Raw genomic sequence first — 27750 nt, 5'->3', positions numbered from 1 at the left:
TGCTAGTAAAACCAAACCAGACCAGAAAATAGACTTTATTTTTACATGTACAAATGTTGACTTAAATTTTAACAATTAAGAAAAATATATACAAACCAGTCTCAATGCAAAAGTGAAATAACCACAGTCCGCCGGAGTGGTAGCAACTCATCCCAGGAACCCGACCTTCGGCCTCTTGGGCCCCAGGCTTTCTTCCTTGTGCAGAACGCTCTGCAAGGACATGTGCAGCACCTTGCCCACTCGCTTGCTGCTCTGCAGATGACAGGGACGGACAGAGAGTTGGAGAATATTATTCTAAGATGCGTTACGTCTGTTTATGCTGTGGAACATTTAATGATGCAAAGATGTGTTGCATTCTTTTATAGTCCATCGTTTAACTCTGTGAAGCTGTGTTGCTTTGCCTGTCTAAAACACCTGATCAGTCTAACAAAGAGTTGAACAGTCAATAGCTAGGCAGGAGAGAGAAACAGGTAGGGCTGGCGGGCACAGAGAGAGAAGATCAGGGAGTGCAAAAAGGAAAAGACACCAGGGGCCAGCCACCAAGTCACCCAGCTACACAGCCACCCAGCCACCCAGCTACACAGCCACCCAGCCACCCACCTACATAGTCACCTAGCCACCCAGCTACACAGCCACACAGCCACCCAGCCACACAGCCACCCAACTACACAGCCACCCAGCTACACAGTCACCCGGCCACACAGCCACCTGGCCACACAGCCACCCGGCCACACAGCTACACAGCCACAGTTACACAGCCACCCAGCTACACAGCCACCCAGCTACACAGTCACCCGGCCACACAGCCACCCGGCCACACAGCCACCCAGCCACACAGCTACACAGCCACACAGCTACACAGTCACCCAGCCACCCAGTTATACAGTCACACAGCAAGAGTAAGCAGTAAAGAGAGGCATACAGAATAGAGAAAGATAAAAGCCCAGAGGCAAAAGGTAGACAGAATAATTTAAGAAAAGTTGGCTAGAAACAAGCCAAGCTAAGGCCAGGCATTCGTAAGAAGAAGACTCCATGTATTCATTTGGGAGCTTGGTGATGGGCCCCCCAAAACCAAAGAGTAAAACAAAACAAAGTCTGTAAGAGAGGTCCCCACTGGTGAGGCACACACTGACCAGAAGCTCCCCTGCTTGCCAGCCTGCCCAACACACACTTGTCTGCATCACTGACATTTTTGAGCAGCTTTTCATTTTCCCCACATGTTAGACACACATTCCACTGAGCTACACCCTAGCTCACCCGAGAACTTTCAATGAATACAAAATGAACCATAAATCCCAATAGCATCATGGTTACATCTGGAGATCTTCTACACACACAAATAGAGCACAGAGGGCCAGAAAAGGCTGCCAACTGTCAATGTTCCCGCTGCCACAACAAACAGCCACACTGCCAACCAAACCTGGCTGAGGCACACTGTCTTATAATAAGGCATAGAGATCACAAAGAACTCTCCTGCTGACGAAGGAGCAGAGACCAACCAGGCCATTTGAATAAGTCATTCCTAACCCACCTGGCACCAGACCCCCAGGCACAAGTGTGGTGATATCTTGTTTGTGCTTTAACAAATAAAGCTTGCCTGAAGATCAGGGTGTGGAGCTAGCCACATTAGTTAGTCATAGATGCCAGGCAGTGGTGGCACACACTTTTAACGCAGCAATCAGGAGACAGCGGCAGATAGATCTCTATGAGTTCAAGGCCACCCTGGGCTACAGGAGATTAAATCAGTCTAAAAAAGGATTAGCCAGGGGCTGGAGAGATGGCTCAGCGGTGAAGAGCATCGCCTGCTCTTCCAAAGGTCCTGAGTTCAATTCCCAGCAACCACATAGTAGCTCACAACCATCTGTAATGAGGTCTGGTGCCCTCTTCGGGCCTGCTCGCATACAAGCAGACAGAATATTGTATAAATAATAAATCAATAAATACTTAAAAAAAGCCAGAAGGTAGTGGCTCACACCTCAGCACTAGGGAGGCGGAGACAGGAACGAGTAGGGCGGGAGGAGACAGGAGCTCAGGGAATTCAGTCTGAGGATTCAGTAGGGGTAACAACTACTGGCTGGCTGCTCTATTTCTCTGATCTTTCAGCACCTATCCTGATATCTGACTCCAGGATTTTATTATTAAGAACAATCAGAATTGGTGCTACACACAGGTGCTCAGGGGTTTGACGTGAGGTCAGACTACCCTCTAGTTCAGTAATTAGCAGTCTCACAACAGGCAGCCAAAAAAAAGACTAAATGAACACGTATAGAATGTACCAAGGTCCCCCAAACAAAATCTTTATTATCCTATCTTCAGGTTCATGAATCATTTTAAGACTTACAATGCACCAGCCAGGTGGTAGTGGCGCACACTCTTTTTTTTGTTTTGTTTTGTTTTTTGTTTTTTGAGACAGGGTTTCTCTGTAGCTTTGGAGCCTTTCCTGGAACTAGCTCATGTAGACCAGGCTGGCCTTGAACTCACAAAGATCCAACTGCCTCTGCCTCCCAAGTGCTGGGATTAAAGGCACAGCCACCACCACCCAGCAGTGCACACTCTTGATTCCAGGTAGGCAGAGGTAGGTGGACCTCTGTGAGTTCCAGGCCAGCCAGGACTACACAGAGAAACTTGTCTCCAAAAAACAAACAAAAACAACAAAGAATACTACACACCAACCCCAAACCTCCATGGCAAGCTCTGAATGCTCCCATAGCCTTTGCTCCCATAGTGACTCTGCTACTATACACTGGATCTCAGTGCCAAAGAGAGACACCAGGCGTATACCAGCCCCAGGCTGGTTACAACCCATCACAACCTTTGTGTCTATCCTGGCCCACCGTGAATATCATGCAGGGTGAGTCTCCAGGCACGACTACTTACGAAAAGTTATTGGAGACTGGAGTTCAGATTCCCAGCACCCAGTAACCATTGGGCAGATGTGGTAGCACACTTGTGATCCCAGCTCACAGGGAGCCGGACAGGGATCCCTAGAACAGCTGGATGGGCAGATGTGTAGCACACCTGCGATCTCAGCTCACAGGAGCCAGACAGGGCATCCCTAGAACAGCTGGATGGGCAGATGTGGAAGCACACCTGAGATCTCAGCTCACAGGAGCCGGACAGGCATCCCTAGAACAGCTGGATGGGCAGATGTGTAGCACACCTGCGATCTCAGTTCACAGGAGCCGGACAGGGCATCACTAGAACAGCTGGATGGGCAGATGTGGAAGCACACCTGAGATCTCAGCTCACAGGAGCCGGACAGGCATCCCTAGAACAGCTGGATGGGCAGATGTGGAAGCACACCTGAGATCTCAGCTCACAGGAGCCGGACAGGCATCCCTAGAACAGCTGGATGGGCAGATGTGGAAGCACACCTGAGATCTCAGCTCACAGGAGCCAGACAGGGCATCCCTAGAACAGCTGGATGGGCAGATGTGGAAGCACACCTGAGATCTCAGCTCACAGGAGCTGGACAGGCATCCCTAGAACAGCTGGATGGCTAGACTTCTTGGACTGATGAGCTCTGGGCTGGAGTGAGAGATTCTGCCCCTATACATGCAGTGGAGAATGGCTGAGGACTCCTTTGTCAACTGATGGAGGAAGGTCATTGGTTAAAAAATAAAGAAATTGCTTGGCCCTCATAGGTTAGAACATAGGTGGGTGGAGTAAACAGAACAGAATGCTGGGAGGAAGAGGAAGTGAGCTCAGATGCAGGGTAGCTCCTCTCAGAGACAGACGCAATGCAGCTCATCGCCAGGCCAGACGCGATGAAGCAAGCCACCAGGTCAGACATGCTGAATCTTTCCTGGTAAGACTGGTGCTACACAGATTATTAGAGATGGGTTGATCGGGATATGAGAATTAGCCAGTAAGGGCTAGAGCTAATGGGCCAAGCAGTGTTTAAAAGAATACAGTTGGTGTGTTGTTATTTCGGGGCATAAGCTAGCCAGGCGATCAGGAGCTGGGGTGGCAGGAACACAGTCAACTCTGGTCGCCACGTGAATGCACACGTTATGTGCACAAGCACCTCCCCACATGTGCGCCCACACAACATGCAAACACAAACTAGAAGGCTATCCAATTCTGTGAAATAGGAGGTCTGATTACTTATGCAAGTGAAGGTGGGAGAAAGATGAGGAGAGGTGGGAGCAAGGACAACAGGGGTGGAGAGCAGAGGCCTCAGTCTGCAGTGCTCCTCAGAGGTCCCCACTGAACCTCCAGGCAGTCAGAACAGTCACAGCCAACGGCTCCCTGAGCCAAGTTTGCAGGCCTCACTCCCAGTCAGGGAAACCTATGCTCAGCTCACTGATGGAGCTAACTTCCCAGCCACTGAAGCCCTGGCCCTAAGCTCATGGCAAAAACAGGCTGACAGTCCTGGAGGTACAGCTATAGCACTCTAAAGAGATCTGCTTTTCCTTTATAGGCCTCAGGTTCTTCATCTCAAACAGTATGAACTGTGAAGGGTAACAGATCAGGAAGAACACGAAGGACAGTCCTGGCATGCAGTGCACAATAAATCTTTGCTATTGTTTAAAACACCCAGACGAAGTGAGCCCTCTCTAAGGAAAGGTGTGAGCTCCTCTTGCCTAATGGGGTCCTTTGGAGGGAGGGGGGTCCTAACAGCATGTAGAGAAACCCAAACCCAGGCTGCTGAAAAGAGCAGAGAACAAGAGCTGATGGGCACAGACAACACGTCAGGCGAGGACACACTAGCTCTCCCCCGGCCCTTCATGTCCTCAGAGCAGCTCAGGCAGTCATCCTTCCCACCCTGGAGGAGACACCTGTCGCCCTGAGCTGGCACGCACAGCCTGGGGGACCCCTGGATGCAGAAGCCTGCGTAAGAAAGCTATGAGCTATGGATGGAGCACAGCATGGAATGTCCCCCCACAGGAGGCCTTGTGTAAAGAATAAACTATAAGTGAACGCACTTGAGAGCAAGGGCCTGAAGGGAAAGCCCTGGCACGTCCACACTGTCTCTGTGGGAGGAATATTCTCAGCTCTTTCTTTCACAAGGTGGATTCCCTCCTTGTACTGGTGTTTGCTTACGCTAACTGTAAACGTCACATCATCTTTTGTTTGCTTTAATATCAAAAGACAAGTGCTCTGTGTATACTACTCTTGAGCTCAAATGCCTGGAGTCCTGGCATGCAGGTCTTTAGAAAATCCTTTGCTCCTCAGAGACAGCCTTGCTGGCCAAGGGACAGGTTACGCCTGGGACAAGGCACACTGCCCGATATGTCCTTTCATGTGGAGGCCAGAGGTCAACATCACTCTTCCCCTTCGTTTCTGAGACAGGGCCTCTCACTGAAGGTGAAGCTCACCTAACTGGTTAGAGGAGCTGGCCAATGAGCCCCCAGATCTACCTGTCTCTGCCTCCCAGTACTAGGATTACAGACACACACCACTCTGCCCAGCTGATGTGGGTGCTGGGGATCTGAACTCAGGTCCTCATCTTGTGAGGCAACCGCTCCACTCATCGAGCCATCTTCTCACCCATCCCCAGAGAGTCTCACCTGACGCTTGCTAGCTTTCCCCAACACCCCCAGGTTGTGGAGAACCTGAGATAGGTCACTCCTTAGTGCCGCTCTCATCTACACTCTTTTTGGAAGGGACAGGAATTCAACTCCTCATCTTGTGATAATTATGTTGATTTTTTACATGGTCAAAGTCAATATTCTCAGACCAAAATGCAGCCACTGGGGATTAGAGGAGAGACTTGCTGAAGATAAAACAGTCACTGGCAGGGCCCTCTGCTCTCCCAGGTCCAGGCTGAGGTCCTGGGTGTGAATGGGGAAGACACATGGAAAATGAAGAGTGGGAAGCAGCGAGCTCCCCTAGCTGGGCTTGCCCAGCACCATGGTCTTACCTCCATCATTTCAAAGATGCTCTCAGGATCCAGGCTTCCCTTGCCCACTTTCCTCATGCATGTCACGACTCCCTTGCTGGTCACTGACACTAGCAAGCTGGCCAAGGAGCAGGCTTCCTCTTGAAGTGTGGCATCTACCACATGCCGACAGCCAATCTGCAAAATCAGGGCTTCTTAGAACACACGCAAGCGCCAGGTGGTGGTGGCGCACGCCTTTAGTCCCAGCACTCGGGAGGCAGAGGCAGGTGGATCTCCGTGAGTTCGAGGCCAGCCTAGTCTACGAGAGCTAGCTCCAGGACAGGTTCCAAAGGTACAGAGAAACCCTGTCTCAAAAAAAATCAAAAACCAAACAAACGGACAAAACAAACAAAACCAAAACACATGTGAATGCTACATCAGAGACCCCAGAGTTCCCCGACAAAAAGTCTACAAAGACTGTACATGCATGGCTCATTCCAGATCTTATTTTAAATTCTGCCCATCTGAAAATTGCTGGAACATTGTTAACTGTTAATGTGGTCCACTGTGTGAATAATATAACAAAAAGACAAAATGGAAACAAGGGAGGTGGGAGCACAGTCATCAGGACAGAGGCCACGAGGCTTTCCAACAGGGGACAGAGGTGAGAAATGCGTATGTGAGGCCATGTTACATCTTCTTCACTCCAACAGTGAATCCAGAGAGCCACGCTAAGGGACGGGCAAAATGATGCCACCCTCCAGAGCTAGGTTCAGTCCCAACACCCTGTGAACATTTCTTTTTTTTTTTTTTGGATTTTTCGAGACAGGGTTTCTCCGTAGCTTTTGGTTCCTGTCCTGGAACTAGCTCTTGTAGACCAGGCTGGCCTCGAACTCACAGAGATCCACCTGCCTCTGCCTCCCGAGTGCTGGGATTAAAGGCGTGCGCCACCACCGCCCGGCTCCTGTGAACATTTCTTTACAGTCCCAATTCTCAAAGGACTTTCAGTGGAATCAAATGACTGAAACTTGGCTTTTGCTTTGTTTTGGAACGAGGTCTTGCTGTACAGCCCTGACCAGGTACTTGTTATATAGACTAGGGTGGTCTCAAGCTGGTAGTAGTCCTCTGGTCCCCACCTACTGAGTCCCGGAATTATAAACTTGAGCCACCACACCCGGCTCAGTTTCATTTTTACATAACGAGTCTCTTGTGGAATCAGTCACAAGCCCAGCCAACACAGGCCTGAGGCTATGGTAGATGTCAGGCTCTGCAAACCTCAGGGCTCTGTGGGACCCATACCTGACATGTGACACCTAGGGCTGGCCCCAAGCCCCCAGTTCCTGTATGTGGACATCAGGGTGCCAGAGGATACTGTTTGAGAATCTACAGCGTTCAGCTGCCTTGGACTCTGGGGTAGAGGAGCTGGGGAAAATGAGTTAGCAGTGAGATTCTGCGCAGGGTCTGCAGAGGGAGCGTGGCACCCCACTGCTGATGAAGCAGCCTTCTCTGGGTACTCCTCAGATGATGCTTCTAATGTAACGGAATTATGAGATCTGGGTTAAACCTACATCTATATGGTTTGTACAACTACAACCTCTCAGCCTGTGAAGGCATCTCAACAGGCCAGGGTTGGAGGAGGCCCACCACCCCACAGAAGGCAAAAATGCTAAGAGACAAGCTCACACCTTGCACAGGGTGACGATACAGGGGACATTCTCTACACTTAGTCGTATGCAGTCATAAGGATCGTCAGACAGTTCGATGTCCTTTGCCCCCTCTTCATCCTCTAGAACGCGAACCCTTGGGATCCTGGAAACAGAGGCACAATTAAAATGTTCATCTACTGGAAGGAGGAAGCATAACCTTTTTTGAGAACAGGAGTTGAAATTCCCATCTTACAAGCAGGAGTTTCACTAACTCCATCTTGTTTTCATCCTTATCACCTGTCAAAGGCTAGAGCTTCCATGTCAGGGCCAGAGTACTAAATAATATCCTATCTGACCTGGGCGGTAAGCATTTGAAATGGGATTGCTATGTCAAAAAAGAAGCCTGTACACACACACGCACGCACGCACACATACACGCACGCACGCGCGCACACACACACACACGCATGCACACACACGCGCACACACACACTGGAGGGATGGGGAGGGGAGAAAAGAAGGGAAAGGAGGGAGGGAAAGGGAGGAAGGTATATGGAAAGACAACACAGTGGGGCAAAGGGTCGGGGAAGACAGCTGGGTGGCAAATGCTCTTTCAGACGACTCCATGTACAAAGGCCTTTCCATCCTCTAAGGGCATTGATGGAGGAAGGTCATTTGTCAATAAACAAACTGCCTTGGCCCATTTGATAGGCCATCCCTTAGGTGGGTGGAGTAGACAGAATAGAATGCTGGGAGGAAGAGGAAGTGAGCTCAGATGCAGGGCATCTGCTCTGAGAGACAGACGCCATGCTCCCCTCTCCCAGCCAGACGCGATGAAGCTCCGACCCAGGATGGACATAGGCTAGAATCTTCCTGGTAAGCGCACCTCAAGGTGCTACACACATGAATAGAAATGGGCCAGGCAGTGCTTAAAAGAATACCGTTTGTGTGCTTAAAAGAATACCGTTTGTGTGTCATTATTTTGGGGCATAAGCTAGCCAGGCAGCCATGAGCCGGGCTGTGGGAAGAGGCCCGCAGCTCCCTACTACAGGGCATCATGGCGTCACTGCTCTTTGTTGCATGGGGGTGAGACTGACAGCTGTTCAGTATCTGGGTACCTAGGCTTCACAAGCTGGCATTGATTTTCCTAGGACGCCCTCACAGCAGAACAGCTTCCCCGATGCCTTGGCACCCATGGGAACCAGCTAGTCAAGCAGACTCATCCCACTTCAAGCCGCTTCTCATGACAAGCCCCTAGCTCCTTTCCTTTTTTGACAAAACCCGGGTGCTGGCTGCTGCTGGTGGGATCTAGCACGCAGAGTCTCATCAGGGTGGAGGGCATGACAGCTCCTGGTCTTATCAAAACTCCACCTTGCAAGCTCTTATGTGAGTCTATGTTTTTACTTGTTCTGTAGTCGACACTTACAACAGAAAGGGTATAAAATCTGTGTTACACTGTTCATAACATGGGCACTGAAAACTAAAAACAGTGACCATCTGAGGTCTTCCCAGACATACCAGACACAAGAGCCAAAATCAAACTAGAACAACCGTCTAATGGGATGTGAAAGCCGCACTTAGTGCTTTTCCTTGTTAACAAGCCTCTGAAGATGCTGCTGTGTGTATTTTAATCTCCATGTTATAAGACTCAGGTTGTTCAACTTTCACCATTAAAAAAACCATGTTTCAGAATAAATATATTTGCTCACTTACTCAAAGTTTTCTCTTTCTAGCAGCTTGTGCAGATGGTGTGCACAAGTTTACACATGTGCAGAGGTCAGAGGACCTCAGGTATCTTCCTTGATCTCACCTTATTTTCCTGACAGGGTCTCTCATCAGAACCCTAAGCTTGCTGACTCCACTAGCCAGGCTGGCCGGGACTGCTATGGATCCTCTCATCTCTGCCTTCCCAGAACAGGATTACAGGTGTGTGCCCTGGGAACTGAACTAAGGTTCCTCAGCCTTTTACCAACTCAGCTACTCCAACAGCCTCAATCACTTTACCCAGGATACCTCAGGAAATGAACCCCCACCCACCCACATTTTCTCAGCTGCCAGACTCTCTTTAGACATAATAAAGAAATGTCAACACAAATTAGCTAGCTCCCTGTGTGCGTTCAGTCTTATCTAGGAAGGAAACCACAGTGGGAGAACCAATGTCCATAACACAAACCAAGTTGCTCCCCTCCTAGAACATCCATACACACCCGAGGAATGTGTGAACACCTGCTCTGTGCTAGGTGCTACGGGCAGAAGGGGGACACGAGAAACTGAAAGGCAACTTTGAGGGTCCATCCTGTAACAGGCAGAGGACCTGAAGCCAGGGTATGCGTCTCTGGTTTCCTAAAACTGTTTACATGGTACACGCTTACCAACGAAATCAATAAAGAAATAAAAAATAAACAAACAAAAATATTCATATCTTACTTAGTTTTAGTTTACAAAATCTCTTTCCTGAAGCTTAACATTTTAGACAGTATGATTCCTTGTAAGTTCTCCGCAGGCCCACAGGACTGGTCTTTAGGGAGACTCACCTTGTATTGAAGAGAGCAGCCTTCACAGCAATGGAAATAGCATCAAACAAATTCCCACCACATTCAAGTAGCTGAGAGGCACAGAGAGGAAAGAAAAAGTCAGCATTAATTATCATGAAGTATTAACCCAGCTAAGAAACAGATTCCTAGGTCATGCTGAATGCATATTTAAAAAAAAAAAAAAAAAAAAAAGACATGAACCCAGGTGTGACAGCTCGTATTTATAATCCCAGGAGGCAGTGGCAGGGGGATCTCTGTGAGTTTGAGGCCAGCCTGGTTTACAAAGTGAGTCCCAGGATAGCCAGGACTACATAATGAGACTCTTGTCTCAAAACAAACAAAACAAAAAATAAGCCACAACAAAATCCATAAATTAATCAATTAACTAAAATAAGAAGGTGGGCTGCCCTCCATGGCTAGCCCAAACAATGAGGAGCGTGAATGCCCCCTAACTACGGTGCTGCTAGTCCACAGCTGCAGTTACACAGGCACACACTCAAGGTCTAATGTTCTCACAAGCAGGAGGGTCAGCACCTCAGCAGTGGCTGACTTGCCCCAGACGGCTCCCAGCGGCACTGCCCGCCTCACTTCGGCTCTTGCTATCGGATGACTGACAAAGGACACTGCATGTATAGGGCAGGGACTCTTCCAGCATGTAAGTAACGAGACACATGCCCAGTGCTCAGACCCGTACCACTCCATGTTATACAGGATTATGAGCGCCCAGGTAGACTCTCGCAGGTGAGAGCAGAGCACACCTCACATGGAAGCGGCAAACCTGCCCTCCCAAGAGGCCTCTGTCTGAGGTTCTGAGAAAAATAGCCAATGGCCAGACTCCTCACGGAGATGGAGAAGTCACGAATCTCTTTCTGGTTTTGACGGGCATGACGTTTTATGTATTTGTGCATTATCATCCCTGCTGAGAAAAACCCTTAACAGCATCCAGCTGTACAGAAATGCCCATTGCTGGCCACACACTTAAGACCCAGAAGAAAATAAAATTCTGGAATTAAAAATTGGATCCCTTTCTCAGGTTTTTGAGCAAAACACACAGCACACATTCCCAAGAGTCAGCTCCCGCACGTAAGCCCTGGGTGAGTTCTAACAGACTACACTGAAGGTGAACCCACAGTTCTTCCTGACAATACAGTACAGCAGCTTCTAATCCCCAACAAGTCTTGTTGTTACTATTTCCTGCCATAGTTGTCTATGTGTGTTTACATAGAACCTAAAAATACCGAGCAGCAGTGATTTCAGGTGATTATTTATGTCCTAGTCAGAAAAACAGGAACAGGGTATTCAAATCCTATTGTATGTTCCAGCCTCCCTTGGAAAAACCTTCTTTCGGGCTGGAGAGATGCTCAGAGTTTAAGAGACCTGACTGCTATTCCGGAGGTCCTGAGTTCAATTCCCAGCAACTACATGATGACACACACACATCTATAATGAGATCTGGTGCCCAGAACACTATATACATAATAAATAAATTAAAAAAAAAAATAAACCTTCTTTGTAGGTGAAGCCTAGAATCTGGCTCAGCCCTCCCAGAGAGGCCAAGCACAGGCGCTAACACTGGCTGAGTTCTTTTCTCCTTCTCCTTCTTCTTTTGGTTTTGTTTTTTCAAGGCAGGGTTTCTCTGTGTAGCCCTGACTATCCTGAAATTCACTCTGTAGACCAGGTTATCCTAGAACTCAGAGACCACCTGCTTCTGCCTCCCGAGTGCTGGGGTTAAAGTGTGGCCACCACTGCCTGGCAAGGTCTTTACTTCTGTAAGTCTCTTTTTTCCACTATCAGAGACGACAGTTTGGTTTCTTTCTTCTTTAGGTCTCTAGTGTCTACTCAGAGAGCTTATCATTCCACACAAAGTGCCAACTTGCTAAACTCTGACATGTCTGGTGTCTTCCAGAAGATCTTTGTTTTTAATTCCCTGATAACTCCTATGAGTAATCTTAGGTATAACTCTGCTGTGACTACAATGTTATTGTAGAATGGTGTTATGTGTACCACTTACTAATGTTCTGTATTTATCTTGTAAATAAAAGATTACGGGAGACTACCTCTTCCCAAATAATCCGACAGTGGAGGCTGAAAACACTTCCCCACGAGGAGGAAAGAAGCAAGCAGGTCCTCAACAAGGGTGGTGGCGGGCGGGGACAGCAGGTGACTCACCAGCACATCCACGTAGAGGACCCAGCAGTGTTCCTGAGGACTGATGCAGAGGGACCCCAGGTCTATGCTACTCTTGTTGTTGAATATCCGGTACAGGGTGTTAGTGATCTCGGTGCCAAGGTCATCACCTCCTCGCCCTTCAAATTCTGGGGTAGCATTGGCTGAACTACACAAGACAGCAACAGAAAAGCTGTGTGAGTCTCTACGAACACAAGGAACTTGTTCTCTGTGGAAGGTTGGAAAGCCGGCACAAAGAATATCACCAGGGGAAAAAGGCAGAGAGCTGTCCTGTCCTGCATCAGGCGAAAGGGAAAAAAGAAGCCGCTGAGATGAGAGAAGGTATTAGCTGCTTGGGCCTACAGGTATGTGCAGTGACCTAGCCCGGTACTGGGCCCTGCATCCGTCAGTGGGTGACAGGCTTTCAGGCAGAGGCCTTCTTCAGCCAAGGAGGAAGAGACTGGGGTAATGTGAACCTTAGCTGGTAATGAGCTCTTATCTTCAGAGTAAAATGAACACTTATCTCAGGTTGGCCTGTGGAGCTGGGAAGTCTCACGACTGTGACGTATAGCTCAGAGTGGTCTCTCACCCTCCACACCCTGGCTTTCAGGGTAGCATCAGTGTCAAACCCTCTGGTACGTCTTAGAAGGGACAGATGACAGCAGGACAGAGAAGGAAGAGGAACAAAAGCAGAACACAACTGACCTGTTAAGTATCTGTATTTGATGTCATCTGGTATTTTTTAGGAGGGAAAACACTCCTTTTTGGACTCTTGATACTCACTACGCCCAATTACCTCAACAAGAGTTCACATGCACCACTCGGGCACGACTCAAAGGCATTATAGGACTTTCTGAGAGTCTTGCACCGACACAAAGCAGCCTATTAAGTCTGTGAAGTAAGTAAACACTACTCACCATGTAATAGGAAAGGTAAGGGGCAGCTGCTTCAGCACAGACTTGACAAAGTCAACTGTAGAAGTTTCCTGACTCCTGGAAATCAGCTCACGCTAGCACAGGACGCTGGAGACTGGGAAAGTTGGGTGGGGGGTGGTAGTGGGATATATGTGGATAAATATCTCTTATTCCTGGAGGGCCGAGAAGTTTCAGACCCCAGGAAAGTAGTTATCAAAGCAGCAAGAGGAAAGAGGGGCTCCGGGAAAGCTACACCAGCATGGTGGCCCAATCTGAGTCCACGTATCTACTTAATGATGAAAGGAATCTTGCTTAGTGATACAGTCTAAGAGATGTAGAACTTGGTTACCTGCTCTTTCCTTTACTATTAGCAAGCAAAAATAGCCAAATTTAAAAACATGGAGAAGTTTCACTGCTGCCATGATGGAGGAGTTACTTTCATTGGTTAATAAAGAAACTGCCTTGGCCCATTTGATAGGCCAGCCCTTAGGTGGGTGGAGTGGGCAGAACAGAATGCTGGGAGGAAGTGAGGCAATCGCCATGCCTCTCTTCTCCAGGGCAGACGCGATGAAGCTCCAGCCCAAGATGGGCTACACTAGAATCTTCCTGGTAAGACACCACCTCGTGGTGCTACACAGATTATTAGATACGGGTTAAAGCAAGATATGAGAGTTAGCCAGTAAGAGACTAGAGCTAATGGGCCAAGTAGTGTTTAAATGAATACAATTTGTGTGTTGTTATTTCTGGGGCTAAGCTAGCCGAGCGGGAGCCGGGTGGGACGAAAAGCAGGCCTGCCCACAGCTCCTTCTACACTGCCATAGCAACACAGTGATTTCTAAAACTTCTTGTCAACCTCAGCTACAGCAGTGAAAAATAGTTCTGTTGAGGAGAAACAGCCAAGACCAAGGACGGCACCTTTACACAGCCAGCAGCACCCACCCTGTTTCTAATCTCAACACCAAGCAGTCAATATCAAATCCTATGTTCCCTACGTGCACAAACCAATCAGAGATGCTTGTCCTCAGGGCTTGTTTGCCCAATGCATCAGGCACATGTCCAACTTCCCAGCCCCTGGGTAAAGCAGTAATCTACAGCCCCGGGAGCCGTTCACAGCTCCCCCAGTTCAACTGCCTATACTCACCTGATCTGCCCACAAAGCCAGGCCCCATTGTTTCTTTAGGACTAAGCTAACTTAAAGAAAACTTTACCCATTTTATTTTCGAACATTTCATTCTTTTAGCATAGTTCACAATCAGGTAGAGAAGAAGATTAGAGATTCTGCAACCATGGCCCAGTACTATCTGCATGGCCCCTAGCTGTAGGGTGATAACAGGAGGTGAAAGAGAGAGAGAGAGAGAGAGAGAGAGAGAGAGAGAGAGAGAGAGAGAGAGAGAGAGAGAAGAGTTAAGTGTTCAGCATGGGAAACACAGCACATGCTTTGGGTAGCACAGAAAAGCCAGGGAGGGCCTGGAGATGGTTCAATGGTTGAGAGCATTGGCCACTCTTCCAGAAGACTCAGGTTTAGCCAGGCATGGTGACACATGTATTTAATCCTGGCACTTGGGAGGCTGAGGCAGGCGAATCTCCAAGTTCAAGGCTAACCTGGTCTATGTTTCTACAAACTGAGAATTTTAAGACACCCGAGACTATAGAGAGAAACCCTATCTCCGAAAACAAACAAACAACAAAAAAAACCAACAGAAGGTTCTTTTCCTAGCACACACATAGCTGCTTACAAAAACTTGTAACTTCGGTCTCAGGGGATCTGACAACCTCTTCTGGTCTCCATGGAAAATACATACTCATAAAATAAAAATAAAGGGGGCAGAGACAGATTACATTCTGGCAATGAAGGACAGGCAGAGCAGAGGTGAAGGTTCTGTCCATCACTGGGGCTCCTAACACACAAGAGACCCTCTGCAACAGTTGAGCTGAGAGAAAAGGGCGACAGAGACCATCTCCAGTGAATAAAAACCAAACGCCTCACAGGTACTAGTCAGGGAATGGCATGCACCCAAACAAAGGGCCCACACAATAGTGAGCGACACATTCCACAAGAGAGACAGTAGCATTTCTCAGGTCTGACTAAAGGCATTTTAATTCTTTGGTAGTGGAGTAGGGTGGTACACACCTTTAATACCAGCACTCAAGAAGGTAGAGGCAAGTGACTGTGAATTTACGGCCAGCCTGGTTTCCAGTGGTTTCCAGACCAACCAGGGCCACACAGTAAGTAAGACCTTGTCTTTTCTTCTTCTTTTTTTCTGGTTTTTCGAGACAGGGTTTCTCAGTGTAGCCCTGGCTGTTCTTGAACTCAGAGGTCTGCCTGCCTCTGCCTCTCAAGTGCTGGATCAAAGGTGTGCCCCACCACGTCCTGGCAAGACCTTATCTTTAAAAAAAAAAAAAAAATCCTCTGGAAAAATAAAGCAGCACCACATAAAAGAAACTAGAACCTCTCAGGTGTATGTGACCTAGGGCCCAGGAGGCATTTCTCATCTAACAGGGAGGCAAACACAAACAACTTCACACGTGGCTACCATGTGCCATGTGCCACTCTGAGCACTTCAGCTGTACCGGGCCATTTCATCCTCACAGCAATCATAGGCAGGGCCAACTATCTGATCTTTTTTTTTTTTTTAATTGTGGTACTGGGAAATAAAACTGGGGTTTCACAAATGCCAGGCAAGCTCTTTACCACTGAGCTACACCCTTAACCTCTGAAACAATTTAGATAATTAGCGTCAGACATGTTGCATAACCTGCTGGAGGTCACACAGAGCCGAAAGAGGTCAGGGTCTACCTCCGGCAGGCACTGTAGGCCTTACCTTGATGTGTCACTGTGGCTCGCTGGCAGTATGATCTAAGATTGGCTTTGCCTCGGGCTTATATTTTGCCTCTGATAACGAATGGGTGTTCTAGTCATGGGACTTATTATTAGACCACAGATACAGTCAAAGAAAGCAAGTCTAATGAAAACCTCTGTTAAATTAAGACAGACAGAGAGAGTGGGTGAGAGAAAGAGAGAGAGAATACATACAGGTCATTCCAGGCCTCTGCTTACATGTATCATCACAGTAGATCATAAAATCAAATGCTATTAGTTACCAAACCAACTCAAACCCTCCATAAAGCATGTGCCAGTTCCTCTCCCAGAGCAGCTGGAAGAACATGGGTCCTCCCAGATCTCCACCCTCTGACTCATCCCCTCTACTCGGTTCCTGCTGCCGCACTTCTATCGCCTAAGTGGAGTAGGGTGAGATCGAAGCTATGTCTACTTGTAGTGAGACTCCTGACTCTGGCCCCATCGCTCCCTTGTCACTAATATAGCCTGAAAAATCTATGCGCCCTACGGACAGGACAGGCTACTGGGAGAGTGGCTGACCTTGGCTGACTCCTGTGTGTGCACACACTCATTTTTGAGACTGCAGAACCTCCCGTATACATGGGGTGGTAAGAACAGCAGCACATTCTCAACCTTGCCTTAAAATCTGTTTCTGCCGACGAGACCGAGAACAGTCGACTCAATGGCGTTCTAAGCCAATTCTCTGCTTTGTCACCGCCCCCAGCCCGTAGCCAAGAATGGGGCCCCCCCACACACAGGCAAAGAACAGACACACAGTTCTGCCCACCAGTTCCAAAGACTGGTTCTGTGCTTGGGAAAAATACACGCGGTCATACCAAAACTCAGTTACGATCCCAAAGGGAAATAACAGACACTTGGCATGCTGAACCCAGGCATGACAAACATTCTCCTGGATTCCTCAAACAAAACCCTAGCCTTTCCCAGGTCCAAAAGCTCAGATCAAAGTCAGCTGAGCAGAGTCTCAATAGGCTGCCACCTAGTGGCAGCTCAGACTGACATGCAGCCTACTGAATTCTTTCATCCTGGAAACCAACTTTTCTTAAAGTTTAAGAGTTCTCACTTGAAACGGACCTTTCTCAGTTACTACAAACAAGGCAAAGGCCCACGAAAAGGTTTGAGGTCCTTTTTGTTTCCAGATTAGTGTCAGAGCAGCCTGGCATTGCTGCAGTCGGGTTGGGTCAGGGTAGCTGGTGCCTTTCCAGTGAGCTGAGACGGACCGAGGTCTTTCACCTTGGCAGGAAGGAGCATTACCTACCCGGGTCCATACTATCATCCCAAAGAGATAAACCTGAAGAGAGTGAGTTAGCAGAAAAGCAATCTGCTTTGAGAGACCAGGACAACTGAGAACTAAAACAAGAAAAACCTGGAAGCTGCTGATAAGGAATTAAATCAAGCTGGGCCCAGAGTGGCAGGAGGGGCTCCATGCCAACACCAATTATAAATCTTTCCTCCCCATTGGGGAGCAACTGCTACAGGCTGCAGATAGGAGCTCTCCAGCAGAGCTCTTCAGTGAGGAATACATACTGCCGGGCACATCCACGGGCACCCGAGAGCCGTTTCTGTTTTCTAGGCAGCAAGAAAGGGACTGGCCTCCAGAGTCTCACGTGAGTTCTAGAACAGATGGCAGCCGCAGGGCCTGGCCGACTCCACTTCTCCATCAAATGGTTTTATGACTCTTAAGGAGCCCAGCACTGATAAGGGGGAATAAGGAACGGATTTACTTGTGTTACTGACCCTTCTCTGTTTCTGTCTTGTCTCCTCTGAGAATTTTTTTTTATTTATTTATCTATTTTGAGTGACTAGGGAAGGAACCTAGTACCTCCCATATACTAGGCAAGAGTTCTATTACTTACTGACCTACAAACCTCAGCTCCTCACTGTAGATTCTAGGCAGGCCCTCTACCACTGAGCTAAGCCCCCAACCCTCTTTTTACTTTATTTTTATTGATAGTAGAGTTGGAAGTCTTATTAAAATTATTTCAATATAGGCTTAATCATGGGAATTAGGAGAAAAAGACTAAGAGGAAAGGAAGGCACACACACCCAAGAGCACGGGTGTGACTGCCTCCAGGGCCAACCACGCTAGCAGAGCCGTGTAAATAAGCTAGGACTCACTACCATCCTGACAGGCTTCACAACTCCCTGGGAAGCGGAGCTCCGAGTGAGGTCCTCTGAGACTCAGAAAGGAGGAAAACAGACCAGCAGGCAGCCTTCACAGCCAGCCAGTGAGGCTGCATCATAAACTAAATCCTGAGAGGAAGCAGCTCAAACATGGCAGTCACCCTGCTTTGACATCTAGGATAAGGAAGGGGCCAGCACAGCGGCTAAGCAGAGCCCCTTCCTCATATTCAGACACACAGCACATAGTGAGACGAGTTCTCTGAATTCTGGCCAGAGGGATTCCACTTTGCAGCAAGTCATGGTATTTTTGCACGTCATACTTCGGGGAGAACACTGTGATTCCCATGCTAGACAGTGTTTCCTGAGACCAGCAGGATCTCTGCTAAGAGCAAGGATGGTGCACACACAGACATAACTGTTTCATTCTGTATCTAGGCTGTGTGAATCCACGGTCACCTCAACGTCAGGCATCTCTCTGGATGTATCGGTGTTGTCACAGACTTCAGTAGAGATAAAACAGGATCTCGGCAAGAACTCGGGGAAAATGCAGTCAGTCATCCACATCCTTCCAATCCCGAGGCAGGCACCATTAACTCACTTTACTAGGATGAACATGAACAAGTCGTTCTCTGGGCTGTCGCTGTGCATCCCAGGGGTAACGAGGAACAGATCATCTTACATCTCCTGGAAAAAGCCGCAAACCAAGAGTCCAGTGAAACCCTTCCTTTGCTGCACCCCAGCATGGGAGTGCAGCACTCCTTATGATGCAGCCAGCATGCCGCCCAGGACGAGGAGGGCAGAAAACACGGGAGGAAAGGAAAGCAATTACAGCTCCTCTATCTGTAAATAATGGGATTTGCAGATGAGGCCGGGAAGCCATTCTGCTTCCTGCAGCAGCAAAGCAGGCGATGGCACCACCGTCCACCTCACTGCAGGATAAGTCAGCCCCACGATAACCGACTGGAGATGGCTGGAGCTGCGGGTGGAGGAAGGGATGAAGAAAACTGGCCAGAAAGAGGAACGGACAGTATTCCTCCCAAGCTCAACATCCTTAAAGTGGCCTCTACTTTCTCTACTGCAGAAAGAGCAAGAAACAGTCACATTTCCGGCCACCTGACCCGGGCAGGCGCCTCCTCTCTAAACACGTCACTTGTCTTTTTCTCACAGGGGTCCAGCGAGGACCAAATTTGTGTTTGGAAATGAAGACAGGAAAATTAACTACCATACCAAGATGGGCCCACCTATGTGGCCACTGTGCCTAGATTTGCTAATTGGTTCTATACTTTACTTCTAGGAGTCTGAGCCTATGTGACTGCACCTACTAAAAATCCTAGGTGAAAAATCTGAGTGGGAGAAATGTCCTAAGTCAGTTGCTGCATCTGCAAAGCTAGGACAAATTCCAGCCATGCTCACAACCATGTGCTAAGTCCTATGGTCCCTCTAACCAGCCTCCACATGTGGAGGAGGTCTTAGGACCACAGGATATACAGAAACTGGGAGAATGGAGCCTAAAAACGCAATAGCTAACTTTATTTAGAACATCAGAAAATTTCTACCCTGAGGGTTAAGAAGGTCACACGAGTAAAGCTCTCGGGAGTTCAAGCTGTATATAATCACAAGGACAAGTTGCACATGGCAAAAACATGTTTTTCCATAAAGTCATATAAACAAATAACAGTCAGTGGTAATGAATAATCTGAATTAAACTCACTCCCATCTGCTACACCTGGGAGGCACTGATGCACATTTCAAGAACAATTTTGTGTTTTTGAAGAAACTGAGGTCACAAGACTCTTGTCTAGTTTTCTTAGAGTCTCCTCACAGGACTTCATTCCTGGGCTGTGTTCCGACAAAGGCCTGCTTTGGTCAACACTAGTTTCTAGAACCAAAGCAGGGGCCATACAATAAAAAGTCCCAGCCCTAGGAGCTACAGAGTTGGCCCAGTGGTTAAGAGCACTTGTTGCTGTTGCAGGACCCAAGTTCGAGTCCCAGCATCTACAACCGTTTGTAACGTCGGCTCCAGGGGTCTACCGTTCTCTTCTGGTCTCCAATGGCACCAGGTATCCAAGTGGTGCTTAGATATATACATGTGGGCAAACCACCCATACACATAAAACAAAATAAAAAATTCCCAAGTCCCAATTCTGGAAAGGGAAAAGAAATAAGGTTTCTGAATCTCACGAGAGTTGGTCACCGTCTAGGAGCTGCTCTGTTTTCACTTATCATCACGTGTAGGCCTCGCCCTTTTAGAGGAAGAGATTCAGGTACAGACTGAGGTCACACATTCTGGCCCAGGGCTGGACGCAGATACCACAGAGCCCTGGTTCTTCCCAGCACACTTGCTGCCGATACTATGGCCACTTTCCCAGCTTGCCAGGCTGTTTGGTCCCAGACCCACCTCCCAAGCAAAACAAGTGTTCTTTGCAGAGTAAGAGCAGGAAGAGACACAGGGTATTGTGGATCAAATGATCCATATTTACCCTTGCTTGGTGCTTTCCAAAGCACCTTACCATTTACAACTTCACTTAACCCTCAGCAAGAGCCAGGGGATTAGAACAAGGTCAGGTACTTCTACTGCCTAGCACTTTACAAGTGAGTAAATCCTTTCTAGGTAAATGAATGGCTGAACAAACCTGACCATCACGCCCTGAATCTTCATCTTTCAATCTTTGCTTTTCCAATGGGAGGCAGAGATTGAACCCAATGCCTCCCACGTGCTATGCATCCCCCGCACTCCTCTTCCTCTCAAACCACCTGCACGGTACTGACCAGTCAACAAAGAACTCCAAGTAGCCTTCATTTGGCTTCTCCAGCTTCGGTGTCCCCATTTCTGCTTTCACTCCCACCAAGATGTCTGTATGACCCTGTAGACACATACAAGAGTCCTTGCTCAGAAACGACCACACTCCTCTTCCAGACAAGCACGGTGTTGTGGCTTGGGCTACGGGAGTCTGAGATGAGGGGTGCTTTGGATCTGGAGAGATGTTGCTCTCCCAGTATGTCTTAAGGACTGGGTCTCCCCAGGACCAATGTCAGCAGGGTCTGTAACCGACCCTTAAGGCTTACCCACCTCTCCACCTGGGTATGAACAATGCCCACAGCACTTACCAGCTTGACTCTGGCAGACCCACTGGTGTTGGACACCACATCCGTCTCCACCTCCACACATCGGTAGTCCTCACAGCCACGGCCGTCCACCCGAAGGTCTTCCTAAGGGAACAGCAGCTTTCAGGTTGTGATCCCATCTCAGACAGACTCCCTTCCTCCCCTAGAGAAATACAGTCAATTGCCACTTTTCTCAGGGGGTCACCCCAAATTCTGCCCTCACTATTACTAACAATACTACCAGGTTAATATAAGGAAGAGACTCAGGTGACTTATCCTTCACTTAATTTTGACAAGGCAATGGTTTCATGTCAGATCTCTGACCAAAGGCCTGCCACATTGGATGTACACAGAAGCAAGCCAAATGGACAAAACAACAAAGTCACCCCACCCTCTCCAAATCCTCAAGGCTATTCATCCCAAATTCAGTTTACAAGACCTGTTATGCACACCCTGAATACTTAACCTTCTAAAACAGGGTCGACACACTAATGCAGCCATGCCTGTTCCCTCAGGCACTCTGAATGCTCTCCCAGCATTAGCTGAGGGGAACGTCCACTCGTTCCTCTATAGTAGCGCTCCATTAACCCTGCAGCACGAGATGGCACCAGAGTGGCTATGTGCTGCCTGTCCCTCTGTCCAACTATTTGTTTCCCGTTGTCTACAACAGCACAACTCATAGATGTCCATTTCATGTCGGATTCTAATGTTTGTCACTCAATGCAGGTTGGTCCCTTTAGGCTTGCTCTGTGCTCTCAACTCTTCCATATTTCTGACAATACAACATGTTGTGGCAATTGGTTAGCTTTCCCTTCCCCAAGGAGCCCTGGATCCTCTTATTGGCATAAAGAACTCAAACAGCAGGATCTGGGTGCTAAGCTCGCTGTTTCTAAACCTTCATCGCAAACAGAACTGGAAAACACACACACACTAATTAACGCATCGTCATTTAGTTCACTATCTATCAAGAAGCTAGGAGTTCAAATCAATAGCTCACTTCCATCTAATGTTCATAGTTCATTCCAGACTTCATTTTTCTTCTTTGTAAGTCTCCTCTCTGAGTTCCACTACCAAATCCCTAGAGGTGGAGGTAGGGAGCAACCTGGCTGTCATTATCTACCCCCAACTTCCATATATTCTCTCTCTCAGTATATACACTGTTTCAGGGCTGCTAACCATTCTCCCCATAGGAATAAACTTTGCAGTAGAGTACAGTTAGATACCATATTTTCTTTTGCTCTTACCTGTCTATGTCTATTGTTAGTTTTCATTTGTAACTCAAACTCATTTGTCACTATTTATATTTCAGTTTGGGTTCACTGAATGCTGGTTTCTCTTAATTACTTATTTACTCTTCCGTGTGTATGGAATACCAGTGCAACATCCTTTGTTTTATCTGCACTGTCTGCCACACACACACCTCTTCTCACCTCTTTCCCATCCACCCTTGGTCTCTCATTCAGATCTGTTTATCTTGTTTCTCTCTCTTTCTCCCTCCCTCCCTCCCTCCCTCCCTCCCTCCCTCCCTCCCTCCCTCCCTCCCTCCTTCCTTCTTTCTTTTTTCGAGACAGGGTTTCTTAGTAGCTATGGAGCCAGTCCTGGAACTTGCTCTGTAGAGCAGGCTGGTCTTGAACTCACAAAGATCCTCCTGCCTCTGCCTCCCGAGTGCTGAGATTAAAGGTGTGTGCCACCACCGCCCGGCCTTATCTTGTGTTTTATCTATTGAAATGAGCAGATAAATAATTTTTAACTGCTTTCTTTTAAAATTAAGCATTATTACAAAAAGCATACTTGTGTAAGTCTGGAATTTGGACCCCGCTATAGAAACAACTTGGCTTTCTTGTGATAATGGTCTACTTTTGGGCAATAATTCCCTTTTCATATATGAAGGGTAGTATATCATTTTACATGTTATTTTTTAAAAAAATTATTGTTACTTTACATGTATGAGTGTTTTACCTGTGTACCACATGCAAGCTTGGTGCCCAGGGATGTTAGAAGGCAGCACTGAATTCTGGGAAGTAGTTAAATATGGTTGTAAGCAGCTGTGTGAGCTCTCTAAGAGTTGCAAGTACTCTTAACTTCTGAGTCATCTTTCTAGTCCTTTAATGTTCTTTTTATACTTCTCTTTTTTCAAACACACATTGCACACAATAATACCCCAAATCATCTCATCGAGATCGTCCTCATTTTTCATAAATACCCTTGAAAGTATTTTTTATTCTGAATTTTTAAAAATTAGATTCATTCACTTTATATCTGAGTCTTTTGCCTGCATGTATGTCAGTATGTGAGCCATGTGTGTGCTTGGTGCCAGAGGAGGTCAGAAGAGGGCATCAGATCCTGGAGTTAGAGTGATGGGTGGCTGTGAACTGCCATGTAGGTGCTGGGAAGAGAACTCTGCAAGAGAAACAGGTGATCTTAATCACTGAGACATTCCTCTAGCCCACTTTAAGAAAAAAAGAAAAGAAAAGAAAAATAGTTAACAAGGGGCTGGAGAGATGGCCTGGTAATTAAGAGCACATACTGCTTCTCTAGACTGAGTAGGGTTCCCAGTACCCATGTCGGGTGGCTCACAAGGAATCCAACAATTCTGGCTTCTGCTGGCACCTGCACTCATGTATATAACCACACATATAATTAAAAATAATAATAAACTTCACCAGGTCCTCAAAGGGTTGATTCTCTCAAAAGGAGAGGGGAAAACAAAGAAAGACTATTGCTCTTAAATATATGATTATCAATTCTTTAAACTGTCAGGCTAACTGCCTATGTATCTGACTTTATTTTGAGAGGTTAAACAAACAGAAAAAAACAAAACATTGCTGCATGCTCCCACCACACAATACTACACTGACCATCCGTCATATCTGCTTCAGCGTGTTAACCCTCTCAGCAACTTCTGAGAGGAATTAAACACCTAAATCATGTGAAGTCCACGTGCAGCCATCTGACAACTCTTTCACTGGAAGAAATCCTCTTGCATCGGGAGACGTGTTTGAAGAGCAGCAGAATTTAATGTCTAGGAAAATGAGCCCTCAATGAGCTACTCTTTACTGCCACGTCTACTAACTTAGTGTCTTAAATCCCCCAGCCAGTGAGCAGCCTTTGAACTCAAGGCCAGAGTTCGTACCCACCACTCTACGCAGCCTGTACCTTCTCAAAGGGTCTCTCCGCTTAACAGTCAGCACAGACTTCCTTCCAGAGATGAGGTGGCCAGCTCTATGAGGTGGCCCTGATCAGGATGGGGCTGACTCTGAATGCAGCAGGCCGCGCCATCAATTGCAGGGCTTCAAGGGCTGCCTTTAAAATGTCATCCTGTGACTTGATTCCACGTGGGGTGGCGTGGTCATCAGAAAATGGGACCTCACTGGACCGTGCCTCTCCATCCTCTAGTAACCCTCAGCCTTCTAGGGAAGGCCAAGTGGATGAGTGAGCTGAATGAAAACTTACATGTTTTCCTTTCATGTTTAATGGACGTTCCAGTCTCTCCAAAGTAACACAAACAGAAAACAACCTGTCCATGCATGACTGAACTAAGAGCACTTTAAAAAAATGACTTTTCCTTATAAAATTCTGAGGGAAGTGTCTGGACCTGCCTGGCTTGGTTCAGCATCTGAAGCCTTACCATGCATTTTATTTATTTATTTGCAGTCTGAGAAGCAAAGGGATCAATCTATATATTGAATACCTAAGACAGTCAGTCACCCAAGACTGAAGGCTCCAGTCAACAGGGAAGGAAACAGCTTCTGGACATCATGATGGCATGGACCCTGCCCTTCTCAGCAGGGACTGAAGCACCTTAGACTGGGGGTTTTTTGGCTGCTGGGCTAGCTCCTGGAGACTTGCATAGCTATTACATTTGTCATTTTAACAACTCTGCTACCTGGATGTGATACAAGGCAATTGGTGTTACTACTTCAACATACTCAAAGGCGACCCCTTCATCTTCCTTATTTTGACATGTCCAGTACCTCATCATTTCTTAACGGAGAACTGAGATTTAAGTGTTTTCTTAGTAGAAAATAACCTTATCTGGCCCGGCTTTGCGGGACCAGGCCCAAGAAATGCCAAGTAAAACTAGATAGCAACTGTTGCTTCACTCTCCGATCCTCCTGAGCAGCTCTGCATCCCTTTGAAAAGATGTGGCCCAATAAGATCACAGGCTTTCTGTGCCATGGGTTTGTGAATAGAGAAGGCAAAGGACTAAACAGGAAATGTGCTGGGGTCTGGTTTCAGTTCTGAATGGTCAGACTGAGTAGCTGATGGCTTCTCAATCTTATCATTGAAGACCAGACACAGACATAAGCTAAAAGGTAAAGCCATAGAAAAGGAGCAGAAATACAGAAAACATCAGCCGAGCTGTCTTCCTCCGATAGCCAAGAACAAATCAGTGAAACAGCTGACAGAGCCCTAAGAGGAAAGTCTTTGAAAACCTAACCAACAGTCATGACCTAGTTTGGCTATGAGGTTACAGTTAAACCACTCAGTGGGACAGACAACGAATATCCCACGGGGCTTAGAGCTCTGGAGTGGCCACCTGAGTTACTACCCATCCTCAACAGGGCCAGCAGAGGTAGGTGTGTAATCCAAAGCATGCCACACAGAGGGTGATCAGCTCTTATTGTAACAAACCACTAGCAGCCCAGACCAATTCTTTCAGTGGAACTGGATCTCTAGAGTTGTTCGGCTAGCCCAACATGGTAGCACACACCTTTATTCCCAGCACTTAGGAGGCAGAGGCAGGTGGATCTCTATGAGTTCCAGGAGAGCCAAGGGTACATAGTGATACCCTGCCTCAAAAAAAGTAAAGAGTTGTTAGGCCATAATGTGATACAGGGAATGGAGAAGCCACGTGAAATTAAAGGCACAGGGATGGGGGGGGCGGCAGATTTCACCAAGATGGAAGGGAAGCTGGACACAAGTGGCCGCTGAGAAGGACACAGCTTGGGAAAGAAAAGCAGATGAATCACCAGGGCCAATCACTGCTTGTTATGGTTATTATCAAAGAGGGTGTTCTGCAGCTGGATGGAAGCTTTCCAACTCTTACAAGGAGCCTCCTTTTTCTTCAGGTCATTTAACAGTTCCTGTCAATTTGAAGGATTTAAATCCCAGCAGCTTTTAGCGCAGTCACCGTGAAGACTAACGATGTGGTATGAATGGTTTAGGACAAAGCCACAATTCTGACAGAAAAAACAAAAACAAACCTGAAAGGGAAGCACCATTTCCCCCCAGGGCTGACCACCTTATTTTTACATTCCCCTCACAACACCATTCTGCATATACCCCGCTGTTCCTAATCTTGAACCGAAAAGATAATGAGTGGGGGGCTTGGATTTTATTATTCAGATTTAATATGCAACCTATTGATTAAATATTGGCATTTCTACCCTATAAGGAGCACAGAAGAGAACAGAACGTCATAGGATTTTTAAAAAGACCATGGCCGTCACTTGTATTACAGAGTTTAAAAGGCGACACGTTGCTTTAATCTGCCGGCTACATCGCAAGATCAACTGCAGGGAGGAGGCTTGCATGATACCAGAGAGATGGTTGCCAGGTTAACCCTCTTCACCTCTTCCTCTTGAATGTCCAAAAGCAAGACTGAGTACACATCATGTATTCATTATAGCTACCCAGGAATCTAAGCTAAAACGACTAGACCACTGTCTACCAGTCTCGGCCAGGTGGTGATGGGACATGCCTTCCGTCAAGGCAGAAGGGCGACGTGAGTTCCTCAACAGCCTGGAATACAAAGACGCGTCTCCCATTTTGCTCCCCCAAAAAAACGAGAAAAGAAGGGCTGGGAATGGGGCTCGGTGTAGAACGCATGCATAGCACGTAGAAGACCATGACGATAAACCCCCAGCACCGCCAAAAGAAGAACAAATCACCTCCCCACTCTTCTCTATTTGTCAGCAATACACATGGGTCAGTGCGACTTTTCTTGAGACTGGGTCTTTATAGCTCAGCTGGCCTTAAATTCCTGATTCTCTTGTCTCCACTTCCCAAGTGCTGGGATTACAGGAGCCAGCCACCAACACCTTCTGCATGGTAGGGCAAGCTCTCCACTACTGAGCTGCAGTCCCTTCTCCACCCCCTCACCCCCCGCCATTCCCTTTTTGGAGTGGGGGAGTGGGAGGGTTGCTGTTAGTTTATGTTTTGAAGGCCTTTCCCCTCGGATGCATCTCTCTCCATCGCTCTCGGTGCGAAGCCTGAAGACGTTCATCCAAGGGCCGGGATTCCGGTTACTGGATCGCAGGCGCAGGCCCCTCAGCGCGTGGAGGCCATAAGGACATTCCTCCATTGAGCAGCAGCCTCAAGAGAGGCCCACCGCTCCCTGATAAGCTAGGAATGAATCTCCATCCCGAGAGCTGTGGAAATCGAGGCATGCGGGATGCACTCTCGCCGCGGACCGCAGAGGCCTCGGCGCGTCGGTCTCGGCCACGCAGCCGCCCCGCACCTCCTCCCTGAGCGCTACGGCCTGCACCCGTGGCCGCTACCACTACCTGCACTCCATGAACGATGTAGACCTTCTCAGCCTCGCTCAGCGACACCGACGCCATGCCGCTCAGCTCAC

General features: G+C 47.7%; 1 protein-coding gene across 1 annotated transcript; it reads right to left on the bottom strand.

Moving 5' to 3' along the window:
* On the bottom strand, positions 1–27741 carry Exosc7 (exosome component 7). The gene is made up of 8 exons (XM_057769073.1): positions 27680–27741; positions 21174–21275; positions 20835–20929; positions 12174–12339; positions 10005–10075; positions 7510–7633; positions 5867–6022; positions 1–252 (listed from the first exon to the last, which is right to left on the bottom strand). The coding sequence occupies exons 1-8, from the start codon at positions 27734–27736 to the stop codon at positions 148–150; spliced, it is 876 nt and encodes a 291-aa protein (XP_057625056.1). The 5' UTR covers positions 27737–27741; the 3' UTR covers positions 1–147.
* Positions 27742–27750: the final 9 nt, after the last annotated feature.

Source organism: Chionomys nivalis, chromosome 4 (assembly GCF_950005125.1).
Source record: "Chionomys nivalis chromosome 4, mChiNiv1.1, whole genome shotgun sequence".
NCBI lineage: Eukaryota > Metazoa > Chordata > Mammalia > Rodentia > Cricetidae > Chionomys > Chionomys nivalis.
Note: the sequence above shows the minus strand (reverse complement) of the source record. Positions and strands in the feature narration are given on the sequence as shown.